Here is a 26731-nt window from a genome sequence, read left to right as displayed (position 1 = left end):
AGCGCTCGCGCTTTCCTACCTCATGGTGTGGGTCCCTGGTCACTGACGGGTACTTTCGTTAATTTTGAGTGGGCTCCGCCCACTTTGTGTTTTTGGCCCTCTATACAGTAATAATGTTCAATTTTTGCATTACATGTTTATATGCACGGAACATGCAAGAGATGGGGAACGTATTCGTGAGCTACTTAGGACCTCAGTGTGAACGAGGAAACGCTCTGGCACCATCGCCTTCTGGGTGACACGAGCGAGGAGGGGATGGAAGAGAGAGAGGAGGAGAGAGAGAGAGTGAATGATCAGATGAGCCGGTGCTGTCACAAGACGACAGATAAGAGACGACGCCACGGCGACTTTATCTCTCCATCAAAGCTCAGCCAATGTCACGCTAGAGGTGTGAGAGGAGGACCACGCTTCAGACCTGCTTTAGACCCACTTTAGATCCGCTTTAGATCCACTTTAGACCCGCTTCAGACCCACTTTAGACCCGCTTCAGACCCACTTTAGACCCACTTTAGACCCGCTTTAGACCCACTTTAGACCCACTTTAGATCCGCTTTAGACCCGCTTCAGACCCGCTTTAGACCCACTTTAGACCCGCTTTAGACCCGCTTTAGACCCACTTTAGACCCGCTTTAGACCCACTTTAGACCCGCTTCAGACCCACTTTAGACCCACTTTAGACCCGCTTTAGACCCACTTTAGACCCACTTTAGATCCGCTTTAGACCCGCTTCAGACCCGCTTTAGACCCACTTTAGACCCGCTTTAGACCCGCTTTAGACCCACTTTAGACCCGCTTTAGACCCACTTTAGACCCGCTTCAGACCCACTTTAGACCCACTTTAGATCCGCTTTAGACCCACTTTAGATCCGCTTTAGACCCACTTTAGATCCGCTTTAGACCCGCTTCAGACCCGCTTTAGACCCACTTTAGACCCGCTTTAGACCCGCTTTAGACCCACTTTAGACCCGCTTCAGACCCACTTTAGACCCACTTTAGACCCGCTTTAGACCCACTTTAGACCCACTTTAGATCCGCTTTAGACCCGCTTCAGACCCGCTTTAGACCCACTTTAGACCCGCTTTAGACCCGCTTTAGACCCACTTTAGACCCGCTTTAGACCCACTTTAGACCCGCTTCAGACCCACTTTAGACCCACTTTAGATCCGCTTTAGACCCACTTTAGATCCGCTTTAGACCCACTTTAGATCCGCTTTAGACCCGCTTCAGACCCGCTTTAGACCCACTTTAGACCCGCTTTAGACCCGCTTTAGACCCACTTTAGACCCGCTTTAGACCCACTTTAGATCCGCTTTAGACCCGCTTCAGACCCGCTTTAGACCCACTTTAGACCCGCTTCAGACCCACTTTAGACCCGCTTCAGACCTGCTTTAGACCCGCTTTAGACCCACTTTAGACCCGCTTTAGACCTGCTTTAGACCCGCTTTAGACCCACTTTAGACCCGCTTCAGACCCACTTTAGACCCGCTTCAGACCTGCTTTAGACCTGCTTTAGACCCACTTTAGACCCACTTTAGATCCGCTTTAGACCCGCTTTAGACCCACTTTAGACCCGCTTTAGACCTGCTTTAGACCCACTTTAGACCCGCTTTAGACCCACTTTAGATCCGCTTTAGACCCGCTTCAGACCCGCTTTAGACCCACTTTAGATCCGCTTTAGACCCGCTTCAGACCCACTTTAGACCCGCTTCAGACCCGCTTTAGACCCACTTTAGATCCGCTTTAGACCCACTTTAGATCCGCTTTAGACCCGCTTCAGACCCACTTTAGACCCGCTTCAGACCCGCTTTAGACCCACTTTAGATCCGCTTTAGACCCGCTTTAGACCCACTTCAGACCTGCTTTAGACCCACTTTAGACCTGCTTTAGACCCACTTTAGATCCGCTTTAGACCCGCTTTAGACCCACTTTAGACCCGCTTTAGAGCCACTTTAGACCCGCTTCAGACCCGCTTTAGACCCACTTTAGATCCGCTTTAGACCCGCTTCAGACCCACTTTAGACCCGCTTCAGACCCGCTTTAGACCCACTTTAGATCCGCTTTAGACCCACTTTAGATCCGCTTTAGACCCACTTTAGACCCGCTTCAGACCTGCTTTAGACCCACTTCAGACCTGCTTTAGACCCACTTTAGACCTGCTTTAGACCCGCTTTAGACCCACTTTAGACCCGCTTTAGACCCGCTTTAGACCCACTTTAGACCCGCTTTAGAGCCACTTTAGACCCGCTTCAGACCCGCTTTAGAGCCGCTTTAGAGCCGCTTTAGAGCTGTACCAGTGCATTAGCGTCAGTGGCGGGAGCAGACACATTTCCAGAGGGTAAATCATCTCAGTCTCGATGGAGCAGATGAACCAGGGCCACGTCTCACACAAAACTGCAAATACTTGTACTTTACAAATACTTGTACTTTACACTAGAAAATATGAAATGTTGACACTGCAATAATATCAAACGCAATATATGATGCACCTTTTACGGTTTTAATGCTACGACCTTAGATAATCACAATATTCCACGATCTGCACAAAGTATTTATGAACAATACACACTTCCTTTTCTCCAGAGAAGTATATGTACATTATACCAGTAAATACTCAATATGAATACAGCAGCATCTCAAGTACTGCACAATGTATCACACAAATATCCATGTCGGTGTAATCCCTCATTGGTCCAGGCGTGTTCCATAGTAGAAAAAGCTTCAGTTGTTTCATCTGGACTCAGTTTGAAAAAATAGACGTTTCGACTTCATCCAAGAGTCATTGTCAATAAAAGAATTTAGGTCGAGAACTCCCATATTAATACTGTTCTGTGGTAAGACCCGCCCATTGGGAGGAGCCTTCCTGAAGTAGAAAGAGTTGTTTGTTTCAACAGAAACTCCCCCCCCTTGTATCTACCGAGCCTATTCAGAATTTTAATGGGCTATTAGAAACCTCTTTGTCTTTGTGAGACCCTGGCTCAACCACCCTGAGGACCTGATTAGCATCTGAATGTCCTCTACCTTTCCAGGGGTTCAGTAATGAAGACGCTAAGGAGAATCACTTGGCCTTTCTTGATTGTTCCACGATCAGAGGAGAGGACGGGAAACTCCAAATAGAAGTATATAGGAAACCTACACACACGGACCAGTATCTGCTCTTTGGTTCCAACCACCCACTACAGCACAAGCTGGGGGTGATCAGAACCTTACAACACAGAGCTCAAGGTGTGCCCACCAGCTCAGAGGGCAAGAAGAAAGAGGAAAAACATGTCCGAAATGCCCTCTCAGCCTGTGGTTACCCCGCTTGGGCTCTCAACAGAGTGAAGAGAACCAAGAAGCAGGACAAAAGGGAAACTGAACAGAGAAGGAAGGGTGTCTCTATCCCTTATGTGTCTGGCCTCTCGGAAAAACTGCAGAGAATTTTTAGACAACACGAAGTCCCTGTTTATTTTAAACCAGGAAACACTTTAAGACAAAAACTGGTTCACCCAAAGGACAAGTTGCCGACTCAAAAACAGAGCAATGTAGTTTATTCGATCCAATGCAGTGAAGAAAGCTGTAAAGAACGGTACATAGGTGAGACGAAACAGCCTCTACACAAGAGGCTTTATCAGCACAGAAGAAATACAAGTTCAGGACCTCGGAGTGCCGTGCATCTCCATCTTGAAGCCTCTAATCACTCGTTTGAAGACGGTGAGGTGAAGGTTTTAAGCAGGAGAAAAGATGGTTTGAAAGAGGAGTCAAGGAAGCTATTTTTGTTAAAAAAGAAAGACCTTCTTTAAACAGAAATGGAGGGCTAAGGTTTAATCTTCCTGTTATTTATAATGGGTTACTGAACCCCTGGAAAGGTAGAGGACATTTAGATGCTAATCAGGTACTCAGGGTGGTTGAGCCAGTGTCTCACAAAGACAAAGAGGATTCTAATAGACCATTAAGATTCTGAATAGGCTCGGTAGATACAAGGGGGGGAGTTTCTGTTGAAACAAACAACTCTTTCTACTTCAGGAAGGCTCCTCCCAATGGGCGGGTCTTACCACAGAACAGTATTAATATGGGAGTTCTCGATCTAAATTCTTTTATTGACAATGACTCTTGGATGAAGTCGAAACGTCTATTTTTTCAAACTGAGTCCAGATGAAACAACTGAAGCTTTTTCTACTACAAATATCCATATTACAAGAACATAAACACACCTCAACAACAGACAGTTCAATATCCGACAGAAATGTACTTTTGTTTTTAAAGTAAAGAGTAAAAAGTCAGTTTTTAGGTACAGTTTGTCTTGGTTTATTTCACTGTGGCAAAAGCATAAAATGGAAATAATAACGCCATCTCAGCACAAAACAAACGTATCATGGATTTCAACTGGACTCACAGCGATAAATGGCACAAAGAATGGATTATTGCTGCATAATATATGTGAAAATTATAATTACAGCAGAATATCAACAGTGTTCATACGGAAAGAACAGAAGTAACACATGTGACGCTCTTGATTTTATGTAAATATGTCCATTTTTAGCCTTGTTTTGGTCTTGGTTGAATTACTTACTGTACTTAACCTGTCACAGTAAGTATTATATTGACTTTTTGTTCAATAAAAGATGGATGCAACAATATTTTTGGAAAATTTTCTTAGCACTTTTGTGACATTGTTATCTCCAAATTGTCTCTCTAAATCGTCTCTACAAATCGTCTCCACAAATCGTCTCCACAAATCGTCTCCACAAATCGTCTCTGCAAATCGTCTCTAAAAATTGTCTCACCAAATCGTCTCTACAAATCGTCTCTTGTTTTGGTCTTGGTTTAGTTTGTTTCATTCTTACTGTACTTAACCTGTCACAGTAAGTATCATATTGACTTATTGTTCAATAAAAGATGGATGCAACGCTTCAGAAACGTGATATCTCGATGGCCTTTTACACATGTTTTGAAAAATATGGCAAAAATGTAGTGAAAATTAGGACATATCGCATCGTTTTCCCATGATACGAAGCCGTAGCAACGAGAAAAACACGTCAACGATCGGCCATGACGTGAAAACACAACAGGAATGAGATCCAGACATCTCCAAAGGAATAAACCAGCAACTCAAATAACCACGACAACGCCACAGCAAAGAGGCCGGTCCGTGAGAGGGGGCGTGGCCGGACGGATGGAGGTGGAGCACAGACAGCACAGGAAGTAAAAACCAGGAAGTGAAACCGGGAAGCGAACAGTCCTACCTGCTCCGGTGTCCATGAGTCCGGACTGACCGCGGCGATCGGACACGAGACGCGACGACCCGGGCATGCTGACCGGCTCGGAGCGAATGGGCTGGATCCTGAGAGAGAGACGACCAATCAGACGCTGACGGGAGGAACAGGGACTCTGGTCCGGTCGTTTACTGGTCGTTAAGTCCAGTTGTCGGTCGATGGCGTCTCTATACATCGTCTCTACAAATTGTCTCTCCAAAAATTGTTTCTACAAATCGCCTCTGCAAATCCTCTCTCCAAGAAACGTCTCTCCAAAAATTGTCTCTCCAAAAATCGTCTCAACAAATTGTCTCTATAAATCGTCTCTCCAAATCGTCTGAAGTGTCCGTATTGTGCTCGTTTTTTTCTTGTATTCACATTAACACAATGATGTGAGCACATCGGTGTCGTTACCTGAGGCTCTGGAGGTCCAGGTCATCGGTGTCGAAGTCGAGGAGAGGCTGCTGGACCTCAGACGGGCCCTGGGACTGAAGCACTGACGAGGAGGACGAGATCACCGTGGTCTGTCCTGAAGGGTGGAGGGTCTTGAACTGGAACTGAGGCCCCATCCACAGGCGCCGGTGAGGGCCCGTGTGGGTCACGATCTCCACCTGCGTGAGAGGGAGATAGGGCAGGAGGGTCAGGTGAGGTGTGTCCTCTGAGTTTGACCCGTCTCTCACTGCCGTCGGGGTGCACCAGTCAGGAGCAGCGCCAGGAGCACATTAGCCCACGGAACAAGTGTGTTTACAGCTTTTATATCCAGCGAGTGAGTAAATGCACCGGGCGGCAAATGAAATAATAATAACCCTCGTTCAGTCTAAAGTTGGCCCGGTGCAGTGAGATGACGTGAGGTCCCGGTTCACCACGGTCTCTGGACTAACCCTGGTCCAGACTATGTCCAGTCCTGGTCTAGTCCTGGTCTAGTCCTGGTTCAGTCCTGGTTCAGTCCTGGTCCAGTCCTGGTCTAGTCCTGGTCTAGTCCTGGTTCAGTCCTGGTCCAGTCCTGGTCCAGTCCTGGTTCAGTCCTGGTCCAGTCCTGGTTCAGTCCTGGTTCAGTCCTGGTTCAGTCCTGGTTTAGTCCTGGTCCAGTCCTGGTCCAGTCCTGGTCTAGTCCTGGTTCAGTCCTGGTTCAGTCCTGGTCTAGTCCTGGTCCAGTCCTGGTTCAGTCCTGGTTTAGTCCTGGTTCAGTCCTGGTTCAGTCCTGGTTCAGTCCTGGTCCAGTCCTGGTCTAGTCCTGGTCCAGCCCTGGTTCAGTCCGGGTTCAGTCCTGGTTCAGTCCTGGTTCAGTCCTGGTCTAGTCCTGGTTCAGTCCTGGTTCGGTCTTGGTCTAGTCCTGGTTCAGTCTACAGTTTGCCTGGTACACGCTCTGAGCTGACATGAGGTCCCTGTCGGCCGCTGTCACTTCTCAGTCTGGATTGGCCCTGAGGGAGCGGCGCCGGTCTCATCTCAGACACTTTGCACACGGCCATAACCCGTCCTGACACCGCGAGAGAGACGAGCGCGCTCACGGTTCATGTGAGGCCGGACGCTCAACTGAGATCAACGAGAGACGACCAAAGGACGAATTACAAAGCACAGAAGATACAGTCTCACATGAAGAAGAGACACCACGGGAAAGATCTGCAACACGCCAAGGACTGCACAAGATCGACCAACAAGGAGATCGACCAACAACGGGATCGACCAACAATGAAATCGACCAACAACAAGATCGATCAACTACGAGATCGACCAACAACGGGATCGACCAACAACGGGATCGACCAACAATGAAATCGACCAACAACAAGATCGATCAACTACGAGATCGACCAACAACGAAAACAAAGACTTTACTGACTCTTAAACACACTAAAAGTCATTTTATAGCAGTGATAAAGGTAAATATTCTAGATGGTCTCTCTCTCCATATTTCACCCTTTACTTGGTGTGATTGGTCGAGCTCCAGTCCCTCCCACGCTAACTCCGCCCCTGCAGCGGCCCTCAGCACTCTGCCCTCCTCAGGGACCTCCTTCACTTCTCATTATCTCTACTCATCACGGGCCTGTCTCTCACCTCCACCAGGCTAATGTGGCTAACGCTAACGGTGCCAACATCCAGACAGCCGAGGGAGTCGCCCTGGCCACTAATCCCTCCCACTGTCGAACGGACGCCTGCGAGTGTTGAGAGATGTGCACGAGGTCTGTCACAGCTGTGCAAATGAGGCCACGAGAGGGGGAGGGGGGGAGAGGGGAGAGAGGGAGGGAGAGAGGGGAGAGAGGGGGAGAGAAGGGAGAGAGGGGCGAGAGGGAGGGAGAGAGAGGGGGAGAGAGGGGAGATAGGAGAGGAGAGAGGGGGAGAGAGGGAGGGAGAGAGGGGAGAGAGAGGGGGAGAGAGGGGAGATAGGAGAGAGGAGAGAGGGGGAGAGAGGGGAGAGAGGGGAGAGGGGAGAGGGGGAGAGAGGGGAGAGAGGGGAGAGGGGAGAGAGAGGGGAAGAGAGGGGGGAGAGAGGGGAGAGAGGAGAGAGGAGAGAGGGGGAGAGAGGGGAGAGAGGGGAGAGGGGAGAGAGAGGGGAAGAGAGGGGGGAGAGGGAGGGAGAGAGGGGAGAGAGAGGGGGAGAGAGGGGAGAGAGAGGGGGAGAGGGGGGGAGAGAGGGGAGAGAGAGGGGGAGAGAGAGGGAGAGAGGGGAGAGAGGGGAGAGGGGAGAGAGAGGGGAAGAGGGGGGAGAGAGGGGAGAGAGGGAGGGAGAGAGGGGGAGAGAGGGGGAGAGAGAGGGGGAGAGAGAGGGGGAGAGGGGAGAGAGGGGAGAGGGGAGAGAGGGGAGAGAGGGAGGGAGAGAGGGGGAGAGAGGGGAGAGAGGGAGGGAGAGAGGGGGAGAGAGGGGGAGAGAGGGGAGAGAGAGGGGGAGAGGGGGGGAGAGAGGGGGAGAGAGGGGGAGAGGGGGGGAGAGAGGGGAGAGAGGGGGAGAGAGAGGGGGAGAGAGGGGGAGAGGGGGGGAGAGAGGGGAGAGAGGGGGAGAGAGAGGGGGAGAGTAAAGATGTTCTAGATTTGATTTACAGAAGTGATGTTGCAGTAAAACTTCTTTAGCGCTAATTTAAACCTGGAATGGTTCTTTTACAAACCAAGATTAAATACTAGATACTTCATCCATCGTCCCATTGGCCCTTCAGAACCACCTGACACAAACAGTTCTCCAGCAGATTCAGTGACTAAATCAAGACTAAACTAGGCCTAAATCAAGACTATAATCAGGACCAAATAAGGGCTAAAAAGTAGAAATAAATCAGGACTTAATCAAGACTAAATTAGGAAAAAATCAGAGTTAAATCGGAGCTAAATCAGTACTAACTCAGGGTTCAAGCAAGACTAAATCAGGACTAAATCAGGGCTAACTCAGGACTAAATCAGGATTAAATTAGGCCTAAATCAGTGCTGAATCAGGGTTGCATCTGAACGGTGAGTTGTGGCGGTTTAGTGAAACAAATGCAATCTGTCTTTGTTATTTAAATGTTCTAATGTGTTTTATGACAATCAATAACAAAAATACGGCCGTGGTGATTTGTTTATGGTCGCGTCCCGTCGCAGCTCGGGTGTGGACAGTGACTTATGGGCAGAAACACGCTGTGGTTAGAACCCTCAGAGGGAACACGAGCAGATTTACGGCCGTCGTGTGAGAGAAGGTCGGACGGAGAAGACAAAAGTGTTCCGAAACCTCTCAGGAAGTCCACAAAAAGCCACGGGCCGTTTCGCTCCCGGCTAATCTCATCAGCGAGCGGCGTCTCGGCAGCTGGAGCAAAGTGTGGTGCATTTTAGGCCATACATTATACATGCAGTGGAATTATTAATGGCTCAGATGTGGAGTGTTACCTGCCCACACCAGAAGAGCGGCTCGTGGGGATTAACCAGCCTCCGACCACCACACCGCGCCCGCTACGACGACATACGCTACACACGGGTGGAGGAGCGGCTCGCAAACACCTTTTTACACTTATATTTTACGCCTTTTCTAAAGACTAAACTAAACAGACGCCGTGCACAACCTCATTTCGAACCAATATTGCACCTTAAAAGACACTTGTGGCTTTTTAACTTGTAGCTTAACTTTGGCGTCGCATGATTTAGAAATTAAAATAATGTTTCTACTGTAAATCACACATAATTTTGAGTTAGAGATCCATCTACTGTCAGCAGAAGTAATAACCATGGGAAAACTAACAAAAGCTAGCTCGCCACAAACGCAAGCTCAACACAAAGCTAGCTTGCCACAAAGCTAGCTCGCCACAAAAGCTAGCTCGCCACAAAAGCAAGCTCAACACAAACTAGCTCGCCACAAAAGCTATCTCAACACAAAGTTAGCTCGCCACAAAAGTTAGCTCAACACAAAGCTAGCTCACCGCAAAAGTTAGCTCAACACAAATATAGCTTGCCACAAAGCTAGCGCGCCACAAAAGATAGCTCGTCACAAAAGCTAGCTCAACACAAAGCTAGCTCGCCACAAAAGTTAGCTCAACACAAAGCTAGCTCGCCGCAAAAGTTAGCTCACCACAAATCTAGCTTGCCACAAAGCTAGCTCGCCACAAAAGCTAGCTCGCCACGACGTGTCCGGTGATGATTTACGGACTTAAAAACAACACAAGAGACATCATAATCTCAACCTTGGATTCAAATACATTAATTATAAATCTACAACAGAAATATTATATAAAACAGTATAAAAGGTAAACATTTTGTGGGATGAGGTTAATTATGATCGATGCCATTTTAACTCCTTCTGTATTACAAAAGGTAGAAAAGCCTCTGACCTGGGACAGCCACTCCTCGTCCTCCTGTCCGCTGTGGTCCGAGGACAGACTGTCCGAGGACTCGTGTCGCGTGATGGGCCCCGGGCTCCCAGGAGGCATCGCTGAAAACAACACACGCAACTGATGTTAGAAAACAGGAGTTTAAATGGAAAAGAAGACAAATCGTACTGTATCTGTGCAGTTTCCACAGCTCTGCACAACCTGAGGGAAACAGTGTCAGCTCTAAAACATCTAAAAAGTCATAAAGACGAGTTTATTTAAAAGAGAGCGTTTATTTAAATGGAATAAAGCGGCACAATAGTAAAGACGAGTGAACATGAGAGTATAATTAGTAGAATAATGATGTGAAGAGCAGGTGTAGCTCAGTGGAGCAGGTGTAGCTCAGTGGAGCAGGTGTAGCTCAGTGGAGCAGGTGTAGCTCAGTGGAACAGGTGTAGCTCAGTGGAGCAGGTGTAGCTCAGTGGAACAGGTGTAGCTCAGTGGAACAGGTGTAGCTCAGTGGAGCAGGTGTAGCTCAGTGGAGCAGGTGTAGCTCAGTGGAGCAGGTGTAGCTCAGTGGAGCAGGTGTAGCTCAGTGGAGCAGGTGTAGCTCAGTGGAGCAGGTGTAGCTCAGTGGGTTGTGTGGCACAGACGGTGTCATAATGTGTTTGCCTCAGTGGCACAAGAGAAGAAACACACGGCACAAAACGGCACCAGGTCACGATCTTTATCAAAGCCACTCGAGCGTCAGGAACGTTCCACAGAATGTTCCAGAGAATGTTCCAGAACGTTCCACAGAATGTTCCAGAGAATGTTCCAGAATGTTCCACAGAATGTTCCACTGAATGTTCCAGAGAATGTTCCAGAGAGCAGAATTAACCTGGAGGAGAAAAGGCGTCATTGACCAAACTGAGAGTCACATTTTTACATCGTCAACTAAATGAATTCTTGTTCTATTTCGTGCCGAAACTCGACTTAAAGATGTGTATTTCACGTATCGAACCCAAACTTCACATCACGACAACTGCACAGGGTTTGGTGCTTTACACAGGAAAGTACTAGTACACAGTGTATATTCATTATTATAAACATACACTGCAGCAGCAGCAGCAGGTGTAAAGACCAGGCCCAGAAGCACTGAAGCAGGAGAGGAAACACCACCTGGAACCTCCACCTGCCTCACCTCCTCCACCTGCCTCCCCTCCTCCACCTGCCTCCCCTCCTCCACCTGCCTCCCCTCCTCCACCTGCCTCACCTCCTCCACCTGCCTCACCTCCTCCACCTGTCTCACCTCCTCCACCTGTCTCACCTCCTCCACCTGCCTCCCCTCCTCCACCTGTCTCACCTCCTCCCTGTTTCCATCTCAGTCCCTCACTCTCTCTCCCTTCAACTGTGTCCTTCTATTTCCTCCCTCTCCTCCCCCTCCCCTCCAGATGTGCTCCTCCTCCCTCCTCCCCTCTCTCCTCCCCCTCCCCTCCAGATGTGCTCCTCCTCCCTCCTCCCCTCTCTCCTCCCCCTCCCCTCCAGATGTGCTCCTCCTCTCTCCTCCCTTCCTCCCTCTCCTCCCCCTCCCCTCCAGATGTGCTCCTCCTCTCTCCTCCCTCACTCTCCTCCCCCCTCCCCTCCAGATGTGCTCCTCCTCCCTCCTCCCCTCTCTCCTCACCCTCCCCTCCAGATGTGCTCCTCCTCTCTCCTCCCTCCCTCCCTCTCCTCCCCCTCCCCTCCAGATGTGCTCCTCCTCTCTCCTCCCTTCCTCCCTCTCCTCCCCCTCCCGATGTGCTCCTCCTCTCTCCTCCCTCCCTCCCTCTCCTCCCCCTCCCCTCCAGATGTGCTCCTCCTCTCTCCTCCCTCCCTCCCTCTCCTCCCCCTCCCCTCCAGATGTGCTCCTCCTCTCTCCTCCCTTCCTCCCTCTCCTCCCCCTCCCGATGTGCTCCTCCTCTCTCCTCCCTCCCTCTCCTCCCCCTCCCCTCCAGATGTGCTCCTCCTCCCTCCTCCCCTCTCTCCTCCCCCTCCCCTCCAGATGTGCTCCTCCTCTCTCCTCCCTTCCTCCCTCTCCTCCCCCTCCCGATGTGCTCCTCCTCTCTCCTCCCTTCCTCCCTCTCCTCCCCCTCCCGATGTGCTCCTCCTCTCTCCTCCCTCCCTCTCCTCCCCCTCCCCTCCAGATGTGCTCCTCCTCCCTCCTCCCCTCTCTCCTCCCCCTCCCCTCCAGATGTGCTCCTCCTCTCTCCTCCCTTCCTCCCTCTCCTCCCCCTCCAGATGTGCTCCTCCTCTCTCCTCCCTTCCTCCCTCTCCTCCCCCTCCCGATGTGCTCCTCCTCTCTCCTCCCTCCCTCCCTCTCCTCCCCCTCCCCTCCAGATGTGCTCCTCCTCCCTCCTCCCCTCTCTCCTCCCCCTCCCCTCCAGATGTGCTCCTCCTCTCTCCTCCCTTCCTCCCTCTCCTCCCCCTCCCGATGTGCTCCTCCTCTCTCCTCCCTCCCTCCCTCTCCTCCCCCTCCCCTCCAGATGTGCTCCTCCTCTCTCCTCCCTCCCTCCCTCTCCTCCCCCTCCCCTCCAGATGTGCTCCTCCTCTCTCCTCCCTTCCTCCCTCTCCTCCCCCTCCCCTCCCGATGTGCTCCTCCTCTCTCCTCCCTCCCTCCCTCTCCTCCCCCTCCCCTCCAGATGTGCTCCTCCTCTCTCCTCCCTCCCTCCCTCTCCTCCCCCTCCCCTCCAGATGTGCTCCTCCTCTCTCCTCCCTCCCTCCCTCTCCTCCCCCTCCCCTCCAGATGTGCTCCTCCTCTCTCCTCCCTTCCTCCCTCTCCTCCCCCTCCCGATGTGCTCCTCCTCTCTCCTCCCTCCCTCCCTCTCCTCCCCCTCCCCTCCAGATGTGCTCCTCCTCTCTCCTCCCTCCCTCTCCTCCCCCTCCCCTCCAGATGTGCTCCTCCTCTCTCCTCCCTTCCTCCCTCTCCTCCCCCTCCCGATGTGCTCCTCCTCTCTCCTCCCTCCCTCCCTCTCCTCCCCCTCCCCTCCAGATGTGCTCCTCCTCTCTCCTCCCTCCCTCCCTCTCCTCCCCCTCCCCTCCAGATGTGCTCCTCCTCCCTCCTCCCCTCTCTCCTCCCCCTCCCCTCCAGATGTGCTCCTCCTCTCTCCTCCCTCCCTCCCTCTCCTCCCCCTCCCCTCCCGATGTGCTCCTCCTCTCTCCTCCCTCCCTCTCCTCCCCCTCCCCTCCAGATGTGCTCCTCCTCCCTCCTCCCCTCTCTCCTCCCCCTCCCCTCCAGATGTGCTCCTCCTCTCTCCTCCCTTCCTCCCTCTCCTCCCCCTCCCGATGTGCTCCTCCTCTCTCCTCCCTCCCTCCCTCTCCTCCCCCTCCCCTCCAGATGTGCTCCTCCTCTCTCCTCCCTTCCTCCCTCTCCTCCCCCTCCCGATGTGCTCCTCCTCTCTCCTCCCTCCCTCCCTCTCCTCCCCCTCCCCTCCAGATGTGCTCCTCCTCTCTCCTCCCTCCCTCCCTCTCCTCCCCCTCCCCTCCAGATGTGCTCCTCCTCTCTCCTCCCTTCCTCCCTCTCCTCCCCCTCCCGATGTGCTCCTCCTCTCTCCTCCCTCCCTCCCTCTCCTCCCCCTCCCCTCCAGATGTGCTCCTCCCCTCTCTCCTCCCCCTCCCCTCTCTCCTGACAGCTTTATTAGCGCGCCTCGTGTTAAACAGGCGGTTCCCGGAGGAGGAGGTTAGGCGCGGGGCAAAAGGCTGCTCCGGCACATTACCCCGAAAGGCTGCTCGCTGAAGCCTGAGCGAGGGCCATCTGTCCGGGTGAAACAATGCCCCTCGCCGCACCACACGGGCTTCACGCGCTCACACGCCACCATATGCACACGCAGACGCCGCCGCGCACTCAAAGTAGCAGCTCAGAGTTGGACTTTTACACTTGTGTTTGGACCGTGGACTTGATCTGACAGGAAACGTCCCAACGGTCAGAACGGCTGGATTCTAGAGGCCGCTCCTGTGCTGTCCAGTGCGTTTACCGTAGAGCGTTAGCGTTAGCATACTCTGATAGCAAACTGTGAAAACCCGGAAGATAACGATCCCCATCAAACTGTAACCACCAAATCACATGTTTGGAGGGAGTTTTAATGGAAAAATGTGTCTTGTTTTTCAAATTATTATTCACAAATGAAGGGAAAATGCAGAGAAACAGCGCCACCAGGAGGCAAAGTACTCCCACGTGTTCTGGGACCGTCCTGTTGTTCAGAAATACATGACTGAAGTTCACAGTGAGTTTTTGACATTTTTCATCTATGAACTCGGACCTCAAAACTCCTGCCATGGACACGATACAAGGATACTTTAAGAATGTACTTTAATAATGTACTTTAATAATGTACTTTAATAATGTACTTTAAGAATGTACTTTAAGAATGTACTTTAATAATGTACTTTAATAATGTACTTTAAGAATGTACTTTAAGAATGTACTTTAAGAATGTACTTTAAGAATGTACTTTAAGAATGTACTTTAAGAATGTACTTTAAGAATGTACTTTAATAATGTACTTTAAGAATGTACTTTAAGAATGTACTTTAAGAATGTACTTTAAGAATGTACTTTAATAATGTACTTTAAGAATGTACTTTAATAATGTACTTTAATAATGTACTTTAATAATGTACTTTAAGAATGTACTTTAAGAATGTACTAGAATGACACAAACGTCACCAACGATCGAGGACTGGACTGAGATAGGGACAGACATCAGGCAAATGGGAAAACAAATTCATTTAGACTTCATTTTGGAACTGGACAAATTTGATCAACTTTGGACCAAATGGGACTTAAATGTAGGACTTTTTATTTATGTTTTGTCAAATTGTGCAATTATGATCATTTATGACAATTGTGATGATCTTTTCTTTCTGCTCCCGGACGCGTTCAACGTGCAGAAGAATCAAATACAACCACATAAACAAACGTTACTATGACAACGTTCTGTTCTTCACGTGTTGCAGACCATCAGCACCTTCAGGTCAAACAGCTAAAGACTCTCGACTGAACAATGATAATCCTGTTCTAGACGTCTTCTTCTGACACGTGAAAGGCCCGCGGCGTCTCTGTTTCTGTCGGCGTCTCTGGCGGCGTCTCTGTTTCTGGCGGCGTCTCTGGCGGCGTCTCTGTCTCTGTCGGCGTCTCTGTCTCTGGCGGCGTCGGTGTCTCTGTCGCACACATCGATGTCTGTTCCGTGGTGTGTGAACACGCCGTCTCTGACCTGTGCAGTCACTGACACCGCCAGTGTAAGAGATCTGCCTGATCACTGTCCTGTGCACTCTGGATCCAGCCAATCACAGCCCGGCGTGGCTCTGGTGCGTCTCTGGTGCGTCCCTGTTCCGTCCCCATTGCGTCCCCGTCGCGTCCCCATGCTCCCTGACCCCGGGGGCCAATCGCTGTTCTCGTATTAATTATTGATGGCAGGAGCAGAAGGTGGACGCGGTGATCGGGTTTCAAATGGACACAGATGGACAGAGAGACTTCTGACCGGTCCAGGGAAGACGATGAATGCTACTTTTATCTTACAGCTTTGAATACTTCGAAGAAAGACATATTGTACTTTTGTCTTCTATATTTACTCAAAGACACTTGGGTCATTATTCTATATGTTGGACATTTTAAAGGAGCAATAAGTAAGTGTTTGAACGACTTAAAAGACTTAAAAGAGCCCGTGATGGTTAAATATGTATTAGAGTTTGCTTACAGGGAGAGAGAGCGGGGAGAGACATTAGGCAAATGGATGAGATCTGTAATCGAACCCACTTTACTTTACTTTACTTTAGGGTCTTAGTTCTGCTTTAAGTCGTAACATTAAAACGACCGGGTCATCTGATGTCCTGGTAGGTGGAGCAATGGTGTGTGGAAGGTTCTGTCCTGTCCTGATGTGTCCTGCACTTCTGTCCTGTCCTGATGTGTCCTGCACTTCTGTCCTGTCCTGATGTGTCCTGCACTTCTGTTCTGTCCTGATGTGTCCTGCACTTCTGTCCTGTCCTGATGTGTCCTGCACTTCTGTCCTGTCCTGATGTGTCCTGCACTTCTGTCCTGTCCTGATGTGTCCTGCACTTCTGTCCTGTCCTGATGTGTCCTGCACTTCTGTCCTGTCCTGATGTGTCCTGCACTTCTGTCCTGTCCTGATGTGTCCTGCACTTCTGTCCTGTCCTGATGAGTCCTGCACTTCTGTCCTGTCCTGATGTGTCCTGCACTTCTGTCCTGTCCTGATGTGTCCTGCACTTCTGTCCTGTCCTGATGTGTCCTGCACTTCTGTTCTGTCCTGATGTGTCCTGCACTTCTGTCCTGTCCTGATGTGTCCTGCACTTCTGTCCTGTCCTGATGTGTCCTGCACTTCTGTTCTGTCCTGATGTGTCCTGCACTTCTGTCCTGTCCTGATGTGTCCTGCACTTCTGTCCTGTCCTGATGTGTCCTGCACTTCTGTCCTGTCCTGATGTGTCCTGCACTTCTGTCCTGTCCTGATGAGTCCTGCACTTCTGTCCTGTCCTGATGTGTCCTGCACTTCTGTCCTGTCCTGATGTGTCCTGCACTTCTGTCCTGTCCTGATGTGTCCTGCACTTCTGTCCTGTCCTGATGTGTCCTGCACTTTTGTCCTGTCCTGATGAGTCCTGCACTTCTGTCCTGTCCTGATGTGTCCTGCACTTCTGTCCTGTCCTGATGTGTCCTGCACTTCTGTCCTGTCCTGATGTGTCCTGCACTTCTGTCCTGTCCTGATGTGTCCTGCACTTCTGTCCTGTCCTGATGTGTCCTGCACTTCTGTCCACTTCTGTCCTGTCCTGATGTGTCCTGCACTTCTGTCCTGTCCTGATGTGTCCTGCACTTCTGTCCTGTCCTGATGTGTCCTGCACTTCTGTCCTGTCCTGATGAGTCCTGCACTTCTGTCCTGTCCTGATGTGTCCTGCACTTCTGTCCACTTCTGTCCTGTCCTGATGTGTCCTGCACTTCTGTCCTGTCCTGATGTGTCCTGCACTTCTGTCCACTTCTGTCCTGTCCTGATGTGTCCTGCACTTCTGTCCTGTCCTGATGTGTCCTGCACTTCTGTCCTGTCCTGATGTGTCCTGCACTTCTGTCCTGTCCTGATGTGTCCTGCACTTCTGTCCTGTCCTGATGAGTCCTGCACTTCTGTCCTGTCCTGATGTGTCCTGCACTTCTGTCCTGTCCTGATGTGTCCTGCACTTCTGTCCTGTCCTGATGTGTCCTGCACTTCTGTCCTGTCCTGATGAGTCCTGCACTTCTGTCCTGTCCTGATGTGTCCTGCACTTTTGTCCTGTCCTGATGAGTCCTGCACTTCTGTCCTGTCCTGATGTGTCCTGCACTTCTGTCCTGTCCTGATGTGTCCTGCACTTCTGTCCTGTCCTGATGTGTCCTGCACTTCTGTCCTGTCCTGATGTGTCCTGCACTTCTGTCCTGTCCTGATGTGTCCTGCACTTCTGTTCTGTCCTGATGTGTCCTGCACTTCTGTCCTGTCCTGATGTGTCCTGCACTTCTGTCCTGTCCTGATGTGTCCTGCACTTCTGTCCTGTCCTGATGTGTCCTGCACTTCTGTCCTGTCCTGATGTGTCCTGCACTTCTGTTCTGTCCTGATGTGTCCTGCACTTCTGTCCTGTCCTGATGTGTCCTACACTCACACACTTTCAGGGCAGTGGTTTAAGTGCAGACTCACTGCAGCGGGACGCAAATGTACCGACGGGGCTTTAATGGACACTAAGATCTGTGGAGGAGGCGGAGCGAGGGGCGGGGCTTTTCAGCGTTTCAGCCTGTCCTCGTGTCTGAGGGTTTGTCCCGTCTTCGGCCTGTGACGTTTCAGCCTGTGACGTTTCAGCCTCCCCTCGCCATCGTGTCCTTTAGGACGCGGCGAGGCCAGATCAGAGTAGGGCCGGGTTATTGACGTGGGGCCGAGGGGCAGATCTTGGGGGACAGATAAGGGACAAACATCTGATCCGTGTGGGACGTGAGTGGACACAGCAGAGACAGAGAGTCTGAGGGACACGCCCTCATCACGCTGCACATGCTCCTCCCACTTTTAGAGGATTTAAGACATTATTGTTCCTGAAAATGCTAAAGATTATTCCAAATTTTCTTTCCTTTTTCTGTTTTTAATTTTTTTATGTCGAGAGGAAACTGAAAACGCCTGAATGTGACTTTTAGTTTCTCTCCTCTTTCATCCCCTCCTCCTCTCCTCCTCCTCCTCTCATCTCCTCCTCTTCCTCTCTAACTCCACCACTCCCCCTCCTCCTCTCCCTTTCCCCCTCTCCTTTCCTCCTCTTATCTCCCTCTCCTCCTCCTCTCCTCTCCCTCGCCTCCTCCCCTCCTCTCCCTTTCTCCTCCTCCTCCTCCTCCTCTCCTCTACCCCTCCTCCTCCTCTCCTCTGTCTCTCTCATTACGTCTCATTCGGGGCGTTTGATTGACAGCTCCTTCACTCAGACACTGGCCTGTTCCGCTCTCTCTTTGATTACTGACCCCAAACATGGCCGTCGCCGGCTCCTTTACCCAGAAGCCCCGCTCCAACGCCCGGGACACGCCCCCTGATCCTCCTCGCGGCCGGAGAGACCTTTGTCCATTCATTAAAGACACAGCGGCGGTTTGTCTTTCGCTTCGGTCACACTTTCATTACACCTGTTCACCAGCTCGTCTCCTCAAGCCTCAAACACACTTTAAAAACCTGGAGGACTCTGCTGTTTTAACCCATGAATGAATCTCGTTTGACCCTCTTTTCTAGACACTCTTGGTTGGGAATGACTGTAATTAACTACAAATTCACAAAAGTAAAAACAAAGACCTGTAAAACAGCTCTGATTGTGCTGTGCAGAGCGATGCAGAGCGCCACTGAGCGGTTCTGAGCGGCCCTAAGCGGCGCCGGGGCCCGAGCGCTGCAGATGGACAGGTGCAGATAGCGGCCGTGAAGTGGCGCCACATCTGCCTCCTCCGTCTGACTCAGAGCTTTCTCCGGCGCTCTGCATTTTTAATCAGCTCGGGTCATCCAATATACCGGGCCGAGACCCGAGAACTCCGGCTGTCAATCACGGGGCCCGAGCGTCAGCGCCGGCGGCAACGGCCCCGCTCCGACCAGACAATTAGAGCTGATATTTATAGAGCGGGTTTTTATCTGCAGGTGCTTTAGAGCCGGCAGGAGAAACACAGGACGACTGTCAGGAAACGCTTTGAGTATTCTGTAACTCAGGGACAAACAAAGAACTTTAAGATCCATGAAACCAGAAGATCCAAAAAACTAGAAGATCCCTAAAACCAGAAGATCCATAAAACCAGAAGATCCCTAAAACCAGAAGATCCATAAAACCAGAAGATCCCTAAAACCAGAAGATCCAAAAAACTAGAAGATCCCTAAAACCAGAAGATCCATAAAACCAGAAGATCCCTAAAACCAGAAGATCCATAAAACCAGAAGATCCCTAAAACCAGAAGATCCCTAAAACCAGAAGATCCCTAAAACCAGAAGATCCCTAAAACCAGAAGATCCAAAAAAACAGAAGATCCCTAAAACCGGAAGATCCCTAAAACCAGAAGATCCCTAAAACCAGAAGATCCCTAAAACTAGAAGATCCCTAAAACCAGAAGATCCCTAAAACCAGAAGATCCCTAAAAACAGAAGATCCCTAAAACCAGAAGATCCCTAAAACCAGAAGATCCAAAAAAACAGAAGATCCCTAAAACCAGAAGATCTCTAAAACCGGAAGATCCAAAAAAAAAGAAGATCCCTAAAACCAGAAGATCCCTAAAACCAGAAGATCCCTAAAACTAGAAGATCCCTAAAAACAGAAGATCCCTAAAACCAGAAGATCCAAAAAAACAGAGGATCCAAAAAAACAGAGGATCTGTACCATATTTCTGGTGTATAAGTCGCACAAGGCAAAAAATGCATAATAGAGAAGAAAAAAGATAAGCCTTTATTTGTCCCACAATGGGGAAATTGCAGTGTTGCAACACAAAGTTGGTACATAAGTAAAACAACAGAAAACTTGTAAAAAAAACAAAAAACAACTCTTCTATTTTTAATAAAAAGTTAAAAAAATAATAATAACTTATTTACAGCAGTTATATGGATGGAGAATATTGCACCAAAAGAAATGCACATGAATATGACAGTATTGCACATGGGTATGACAGTATTGCACATGGATTTGACAGTATTGCACATGAGTATGACAGTATTGCACATGGATTTGACAGTATTGCACATGAGTATGACAGTATTGCACATGGATTTGACAGTATTGCACATGAGTATGACAGTATTGCACATGGATTTGACAGTATTGCACATGGGTATGACAGTATTGCACATGAGTATGACAGTATTGCACATTAATATGACAGTATACACGTGTAAAACATATATAAGTAGCACTGGAGTATGAAATGCGGTTACAAGTGTGAAAATAACACATAATATCACATATAAGTCGCTCTGGAGTATAAGTATAAATATAAGTATAAAGTCGCACTCCGGTCAAAACGATGAAAAAAGGTGCGACTTATAGTCCGTAATATACGGTATATTAAAGGAGCTGTGTCCGTGTCAAACCGGTCACGGCTCCACACGTGGAGTGTGGAGGTGGCAAAGTGGAGGTGGCACAGAGGAGGTGGCACTGAGGAGGTGGCACAGAGGGGGTGGCACAGTGGAGGTGGCACAGTGGAGGTGGCACAGAGGAGGTGGCACAGAGGAGGTGGCACAGTGGAGGTGGCACAGAGGAGGTGGCACAGTGGAGGTGGCACAGTGGAGGTGGCACAGAGGAGGTGGCAAAGAGGAGGTGGCACAGTGGAGGTGGCACAGAGGAGGTGGCACAGTGGAGGTGGCACAGTGGAGGTGGCACAGTGGAGGTGGCAGAGAGGAGGTGGCACAGAGAAGGTGGGACATTGGAGATGGCACAGAGGAGGTGGCACAGTGGAGGTGGCACAGTGGAGGTGGCGCAGAGGAGGTGGCCCAGTGGAGGTGGCACAGTGGAGGTGACACAGTGGAGGTGGCACAGAGGAGGTGGCACAGTGGAGGTGACACAGTGGAGGTGGCACGGAGGAGGTGGCACAGTGGAGGTGGCACAGAGAAGGTGGCACACTGGAGGTGGCACAGTGGAGGTGGCGCAGAGGAGGTGGCACAGTGGAGGTGGCACAGAGGAGGTGGAACTGAGGAGGTGGCACAGAGGAGGTGGCACAGTGGAGGTGGCACAGAGGAGGTGGCACAGAGAAGGTGGGACATTGGAGATGGCACAGAGGAGGTGGCACAGTGGAGGTGGCACAGTGGAGGTGGCGCAGAGGAGGTGGCCCAGTGGAGGTGGCACAGTGGAGGTGACACAGTGGAGGTGGCACAGAGGAGGTGGCACAGTGGAGGTGACACAGTGGAGGTGGCACAGAGGAGGTGGCACAGTGGAGGTGGCACAGAGAAGGTGGCACACTGGATGTGGCACAGTGGAGGTGGCGCAGAGGAGGTGGCACAGTGGAGGTGGCACAGAGGAGGTGGCACTGAGGAGGTGGCACAGAGGAGGTGGCACAGTGGAGGTGGCACAGAGGAGGTGGCAGAGAGAAGGTGGCACATTGGAGATGGCACAGAGGAGGTGGCACAGAGGAGGTGGCACAGAGGAGGTGGCACAGTGGAGGTGGCACAGAGGAGGTGGCACAGAGGAGGTGGCACAGTGGAGGTGGCACAGAGGAGGTGGCACAGAGGAGGTGGCACAGTGGAGGTGGCACAGAGGAGGTGGCACAGTGGAGGTGGCACAGTGGAGGTGGCACAGTGGAGGTGGCACAGAGGAGGTGGCACAGAGAAGGTGGCACATTGGAGATGGCACAGAGGAGGTGGCACAGTGGAGGTGGCGCAGAGGAGGTGGCCCAGTGGAGGTGGCACAGTGGAGGTGACACAGAGGAGGTGGCACAGTGGAGGTGACACAGTGGAGGTGGCACAGAGGAGGTGGCACAGTGGAGGTGGCACAGAGAAGGTGGCACAGTGGAGGTGGTGCAGAGGAGGTGGCCCGGTTGAGGTGGCACAGTGGAGGTGGCGCAGAGGAGGTGGCACAGAGGAGGTGACAGAGTGGAGGTGGCACAGAGGAGGTGGCACAGTGGAGGTGGCACAGAGGAGGTGGCACAGTGGAGGTGGCACAGAGAAGGTGGCACACTGGAGGTGTCACAGTGGAGGTGGCGCAGAGGAGGTGGCACAGTGGAGGTGGCACAGTGGAGGTGACACAGTGGAGGTGGCAGAGAGGAGGTGGCCCAGTGGAGGTGGCGCAGAGGAGGTGGCCCAGTGGAGGTGGCAAAGAGGAGGTGGCACAGAGGAGGTGGCACAGAGGAGGTGGCACAGAGGAGGTGGCACAGTGGAGGTGGCACAGAGGAGGTGGCACACTGGAGGTGGCACAGTGGAGGTGGCACAGAGGAGGTGGCCCAGTGGAGGTGGCACAGTGGAGGTGGCACAGAGGAGGTGGCAGAGAGGAGGTGACACAGTGGAGGTGGCGCAGAGGAGGTGGCTCAGTGGAGGTGGCGCAGAGGAGGTGGCCCAGTGGAGGTGGCACAGTGGAGGTGGCAAAGAGGAGGTGGCACAGAGGAGGTGGCACAGATGAGGTGGCACAGAGGAGGTGGCACAGATGAGGTGGCACAGAGGAGGTGGCACAGATGAGGTGGCAGAGAGAAGGTGGCACATTGGAGATGGCACAGAGGAGGTGGCACAGTGGAGGTGGCACAGTGGAGGTGGCGCAGAGGAGGTGGCCCAGTGGAGGTGGCACAGTGGAGGTGGCAAAGAGGAGGTGGCACAGAGGAGGTGGCACAGAGGAGGTGGAACAGTGGAGGTGGCACAGTAGAGGTGGCACAGAGGAGGTGGCCCAGTGGAGGTGGCACAGTGGAGGTGGCGCAGAGGAGGTGGCAGAGAGGAGGTGGCCCAGTGGAGGTGGCATGGAGGTGGCAAAGAGGAGGTGGCACAGAGGAGGTGGCACAGTGGAGGTGGCGTGGCGGTGCAAAGAGGAGGTGGCACAGAGGAGGTGGCACAGAGGAGGTGGCACAAGAGGAGGTGGCACAGAGGAGGTGGCACAGAGGAGGTGGCACAGTGGAGGTGGCACAGAGGAGGTGGCACACTGGAGGTGGCACAGTGGAGGTGGCACAGAGGAGGTGGCCCAGTGGAGGTGGCACAGTGGAGGTGGCGCAGAGGAGGTGGCAGAGAGGAGGTGGCACAGAGGAGGTGGCACAAATGAGGTGGCACAGATGAGGTGGCACAGATGAGGTGGCACAGTGGAGGTGGCACAGAGGAGGTGGCACAGAGGAGGTGGCCCAGTGGAGGTGGCACAGTGGAGGTGGCGCAGAGAAGGTGGCACAGTGGAGGTGGCACAGGGGAGGTGGCACAGATGAGGTGGCACAGTGGACGTGGCACAGAGGAGGTGGCACAGTGGAGGTGACACAGTGGAGGTGGCGTAGAGGAGGTGGCCCAGTGGAGGTGGCACAGTGGAGGTGGCGCAGAGGAGGTGGCACGGAGGAGGTGGCACAGTGGAGGTGGCACAGAGGAGGTGGCACAGTGGAGGTGGCACAGTGGAGGTGGCACACTGGAGGTGGCACAGAGGAGGTGGCACACTGGAGGTGGCACAGTGGAGGTGGCACAGAGGAGGTGGCACAGTGGTGGTGGCACAGTGGAGGTGTCGCAGAGGAGGTGGCACAGAGGAGGTGGCACACTGGAGGTGGCACAGTGGAGGTGGCACAGAGGAGGTGGCACAGTGGTGGTGGCACAGTGGAGGTGTCGCAGAGGAGGTGGCACAGTGGAGGTGGCACAGTGGAGGTGGCACAGAGGAGGTGGCACACTGGAGGTGGCACAGTGGAGGTGACACAGAGGAGGTGGCACAGTGGAGGTGGAACAGATGAGGTGGCACAGTGGAGGTGGCACAGAGGAGGTGGCACACTGGAGGTGGCACAGTGGAGGTGGCACATTGGAGATGGCACAGAGGAGGTGGCGTAGAGGAGGTGGCCCAGTGGAGGTGGCACAGTGGAGGTGGCACACTGGAGGTGGCACAGAGGAGGTGGCACAGTGGTGGTGGCACAGTGGAGGTGTCACAGAGGAGGTGGCACAGAGGAGGTGGCACAGTGGAGGTGGCACAGAGGAGGTGGCACAGTGGAGGTGGCACAGAGGAGGTGGCACAGTGGAGGTGGCACAGTGGAGGTGGCACAGAGGAGGTGGCACAGTGGAGGTGGCACAGTGGAGGTGGCACAGAGGAGGTGGCACAGTGGAGGTGGCAAAGAGGAGGTGGCACAGAGGAGGTGGCAAAGATGAGGTGGCACAGAGAAGGTGGCACAGTGGAGGTGGTGCAGAGGAGGTGGCCCGGTGGAGGTGGCACAGTGGAGGTGGCGCAGATGAGGTGGCACAGAGGAGGTGACAGAGTGGAGGTGGCACAGAGGAGGTGGCACAGTGGAGGTGGCACAGAGGAGGTGGCACAGTGGAGGTGGCACAGAGAAGGTGGCACACTGGAGGTGGCACAGTGGAGGTGGTGCAGAGGAGGTGGCACAGTGGAGGTGGCACAGAGGAGGTGGCACTGAGGAGGTGGCACAGAGGAGGTGGCACAGTGGAGGTGGCACAGAGGAGGTGGCAGAGAGAAGGTGGCACATTGGAGATGGCACAGAGGAGGTGGCACAGAGGAGGTGGCACAGAGGAGGTGGCACAGTGGAGGTGGCACAGAGGAGGTGGCATAGAGGAGGTGGCACAGTGGAGGTGGCACAGAGGAGGTGGCACAGAGGAGGTGGCACAGTGGAGGTGGCACAGAGGAGGTGGAACAGTGGAGGTGGCACAGTGGAGGTGGCACAGTGGAGGTGGCACAGAGGAGGTGGCACAGAGAAGGTGGCACATTGGAGATGGCACAGAGGAGGTGGCACAGTGGAGGTGGCGCAGAGGAGGTGGCCCAGTGGAGGTGGCACAGTGGAGGTGACACAGTGGAGGTGGCACAGAGGAGGTGGCACAGTGGAGGTGACACAGTGGAGGTGGCACAGAGGAGGTGGCACAGTGGAGGTGGCACAGAGAAGGTGGCACAGTGGAGGTGGTGCAGAGGAGGTGGCCCGGTTGAGGTGGCACAGTGGAGGTGGCGCAGAGGAGGTGGCACAGAGGAGGTGACAGAGTGGAGGTGGCACAGAGGAGGTGGCACAGTGGAGGTGGCACAGAGGAGGTGGCACAGTGGAGGTGGCACAGAGAAGGTGGCACACTGGAGGTGTCACAGTGGAGGTGGCGCAGAGGAGGTGGCACAGTGGAGGTGGCACAGTGGAGGTGACACAGTGGAGGTGGCAGAGAGGAGGTGGCCCAGTGGAGGTGGCGCAGAGGAGGTGGCCCATTGGAGGTGGCAAAGAGGAGGTGGCACAGAGGAGGTGGCACAGAGGAGGTGGCACAGTGGAGGTGGCACAGAGGAGGTGGCACACTGGAGGTGGCACAGTGGAGGTGGCACAGAGGAGGTGGCCCAGTGGAGGTGGCACAGTGGAGGTGGCGCAGAGGAGGTGGCCCAGTGGAGGTGGCACAGTGGAGGTGGCACAGATGAGGTGGCACAGAGGAGGTGGCACAGATGAGGTGGCAGAGAGAAGGTGGCACATTGGAGATGGCACAGAGGAGGTGGCACAGTGGAGGTGGCACAGTGGAGGTGGCGCAGAGGAGGTGGCCCAGTGGAGGTGGCACAGTGGAGGTGGCAAAGAGGAGGTGGCACAGAGGAGGTGGCACAGAGGAGGTGGCACAGAGGAGGTGGAACAGTGGAGGTGGCACAGTAGAGGTGGCACAGAGGAGGTGGCCCAGTGGAGGTGGCACAGTGGAGGTGGCGCAGAGGAGGTGGCAGAGAGGAGGTGGCCCAGTGGAGGTGGCATGGAGGTGGCAAAGAGGAGGTGGCACAGAGGAGGTGGCACAGTGGAGGTGGCGTGGCGGTGCAAAGAGGAGGTGGCACAGAGGAGGTGGCACAGAGGAGGTGGCACAAGAGGAGGTGGCACAGAGGAGGTGGCACAGAGGAGGTGGCACAGTGGGGGTGGCACAGAGGAGGTGGCACACTGGAGGTGGCACAGTGGAGGTGGCACAGAGGAGGTGGCCCAGTGGAGGTGGCACAGTGGAGGTGGCGCAGAGGAGGTGGCAGAGAGGAGGTGGCCCAGTGGAGGTGGCGTGGAGGTGGCAAAGAGGAGGTGGCACAGAGGAGGTGGCACAGATGAGGTGGCACAGATGAGGTGGCACAGATGAGGTGGCACAGTGGAGGTGGCACAGAGGAGGTGGCACAGAGGAGGTGGCCCAGTGGAGGTGGCACAGTGGAGGTGGCGCAGAGAAGGTGGCACAGTGGAGGTGGCACAGGGGAGGTGGCACAGATGAGGTGGCACAGTGGAGGTGGCACAGAGGAGGTGGCCCGGTTGAGGTGGCACAGTGGAGGTGGCGCAGAGGAGGTGGCACAGAGGAGGTGACAGAGTGGAGGTGGCACAGAGGAGGTGGCACAGTGGAGGTGGCACAGAGGAGGTGGCACAGTGGAGGTGGCACAGAGAAGGTGGCACACTGGAGGTGTCACAGTGGAGGTGGCGCAGAGGAGGTGGCACAGTGGAGGTGGCACAGTGGAGGTGACACAGTGGAGGTGGCAGAGAGGAGGTGGCCCAGTGGAGGTGGCGCAGAGGAGGTGGCCCATTGGAGGTGGCAAAGAGGAGGTGGCACAGAGGAGGTGGCACAGAGGAGGTGGCACAGTGGAGGTGGCACAGAGGAGGTGGCACACTGGAGGTGGCACAGTGGAGGTGGCACAGAGGAGGTGGCC

The 26731-nt window shown here is 53.2% G+C and overlaps 1 protein-coding gene across 1 annotated transcript in view; it reads right to left on the bottom strand.

The window, feature by feature from the left end:
- Positions 1-5088: 5088 nt before the first annotated feature.
- bcas3 (BCAS3 microtubule associated cell migration factor) overlaps positions 5089-26731 on the bottom strand; it is a 244269-nt gene continuing 222626 nt past the window's right edge. The window contains exons 21-23 of the mRNA XM_072457138.1: positions 10013-10113; positions 5646-5842; positions 5089-5320 (exon numbers count right to left, since the gene is read on the bottom strand). Of these exons, the coding sequence (XP_072313239.1) occupies positions 5089-5320; positions 5646-5842; positions 10013-10113 (530 nt within the window). The remainder of the gene's footprint in view (positions 5321-5645; positions 5843-10012; positions 10114-26731) is intronic.

This window comes from Eucyclogobius newberryi, unplaced genomic scaffold, assembly GCF_026437365.1.
Source record: "Eucyclogobius newberryi isolate DKJ021-1_F unplaced genomic scaffold, fEucNew1.0.hap1 SCAF_10, whole genome shotgun sequence".
In the NCBI taxonomy this organism is placed as follows: Eukaryota; Metazoa; Chordata; class Actinopteri; order Gobiiformes; family Gobiidae; genus Eucyclogobius; species Eucyclogobius newberryi.
This window is presented reverse-complemented; position numbering and strand designations above follow the sequence as displayed.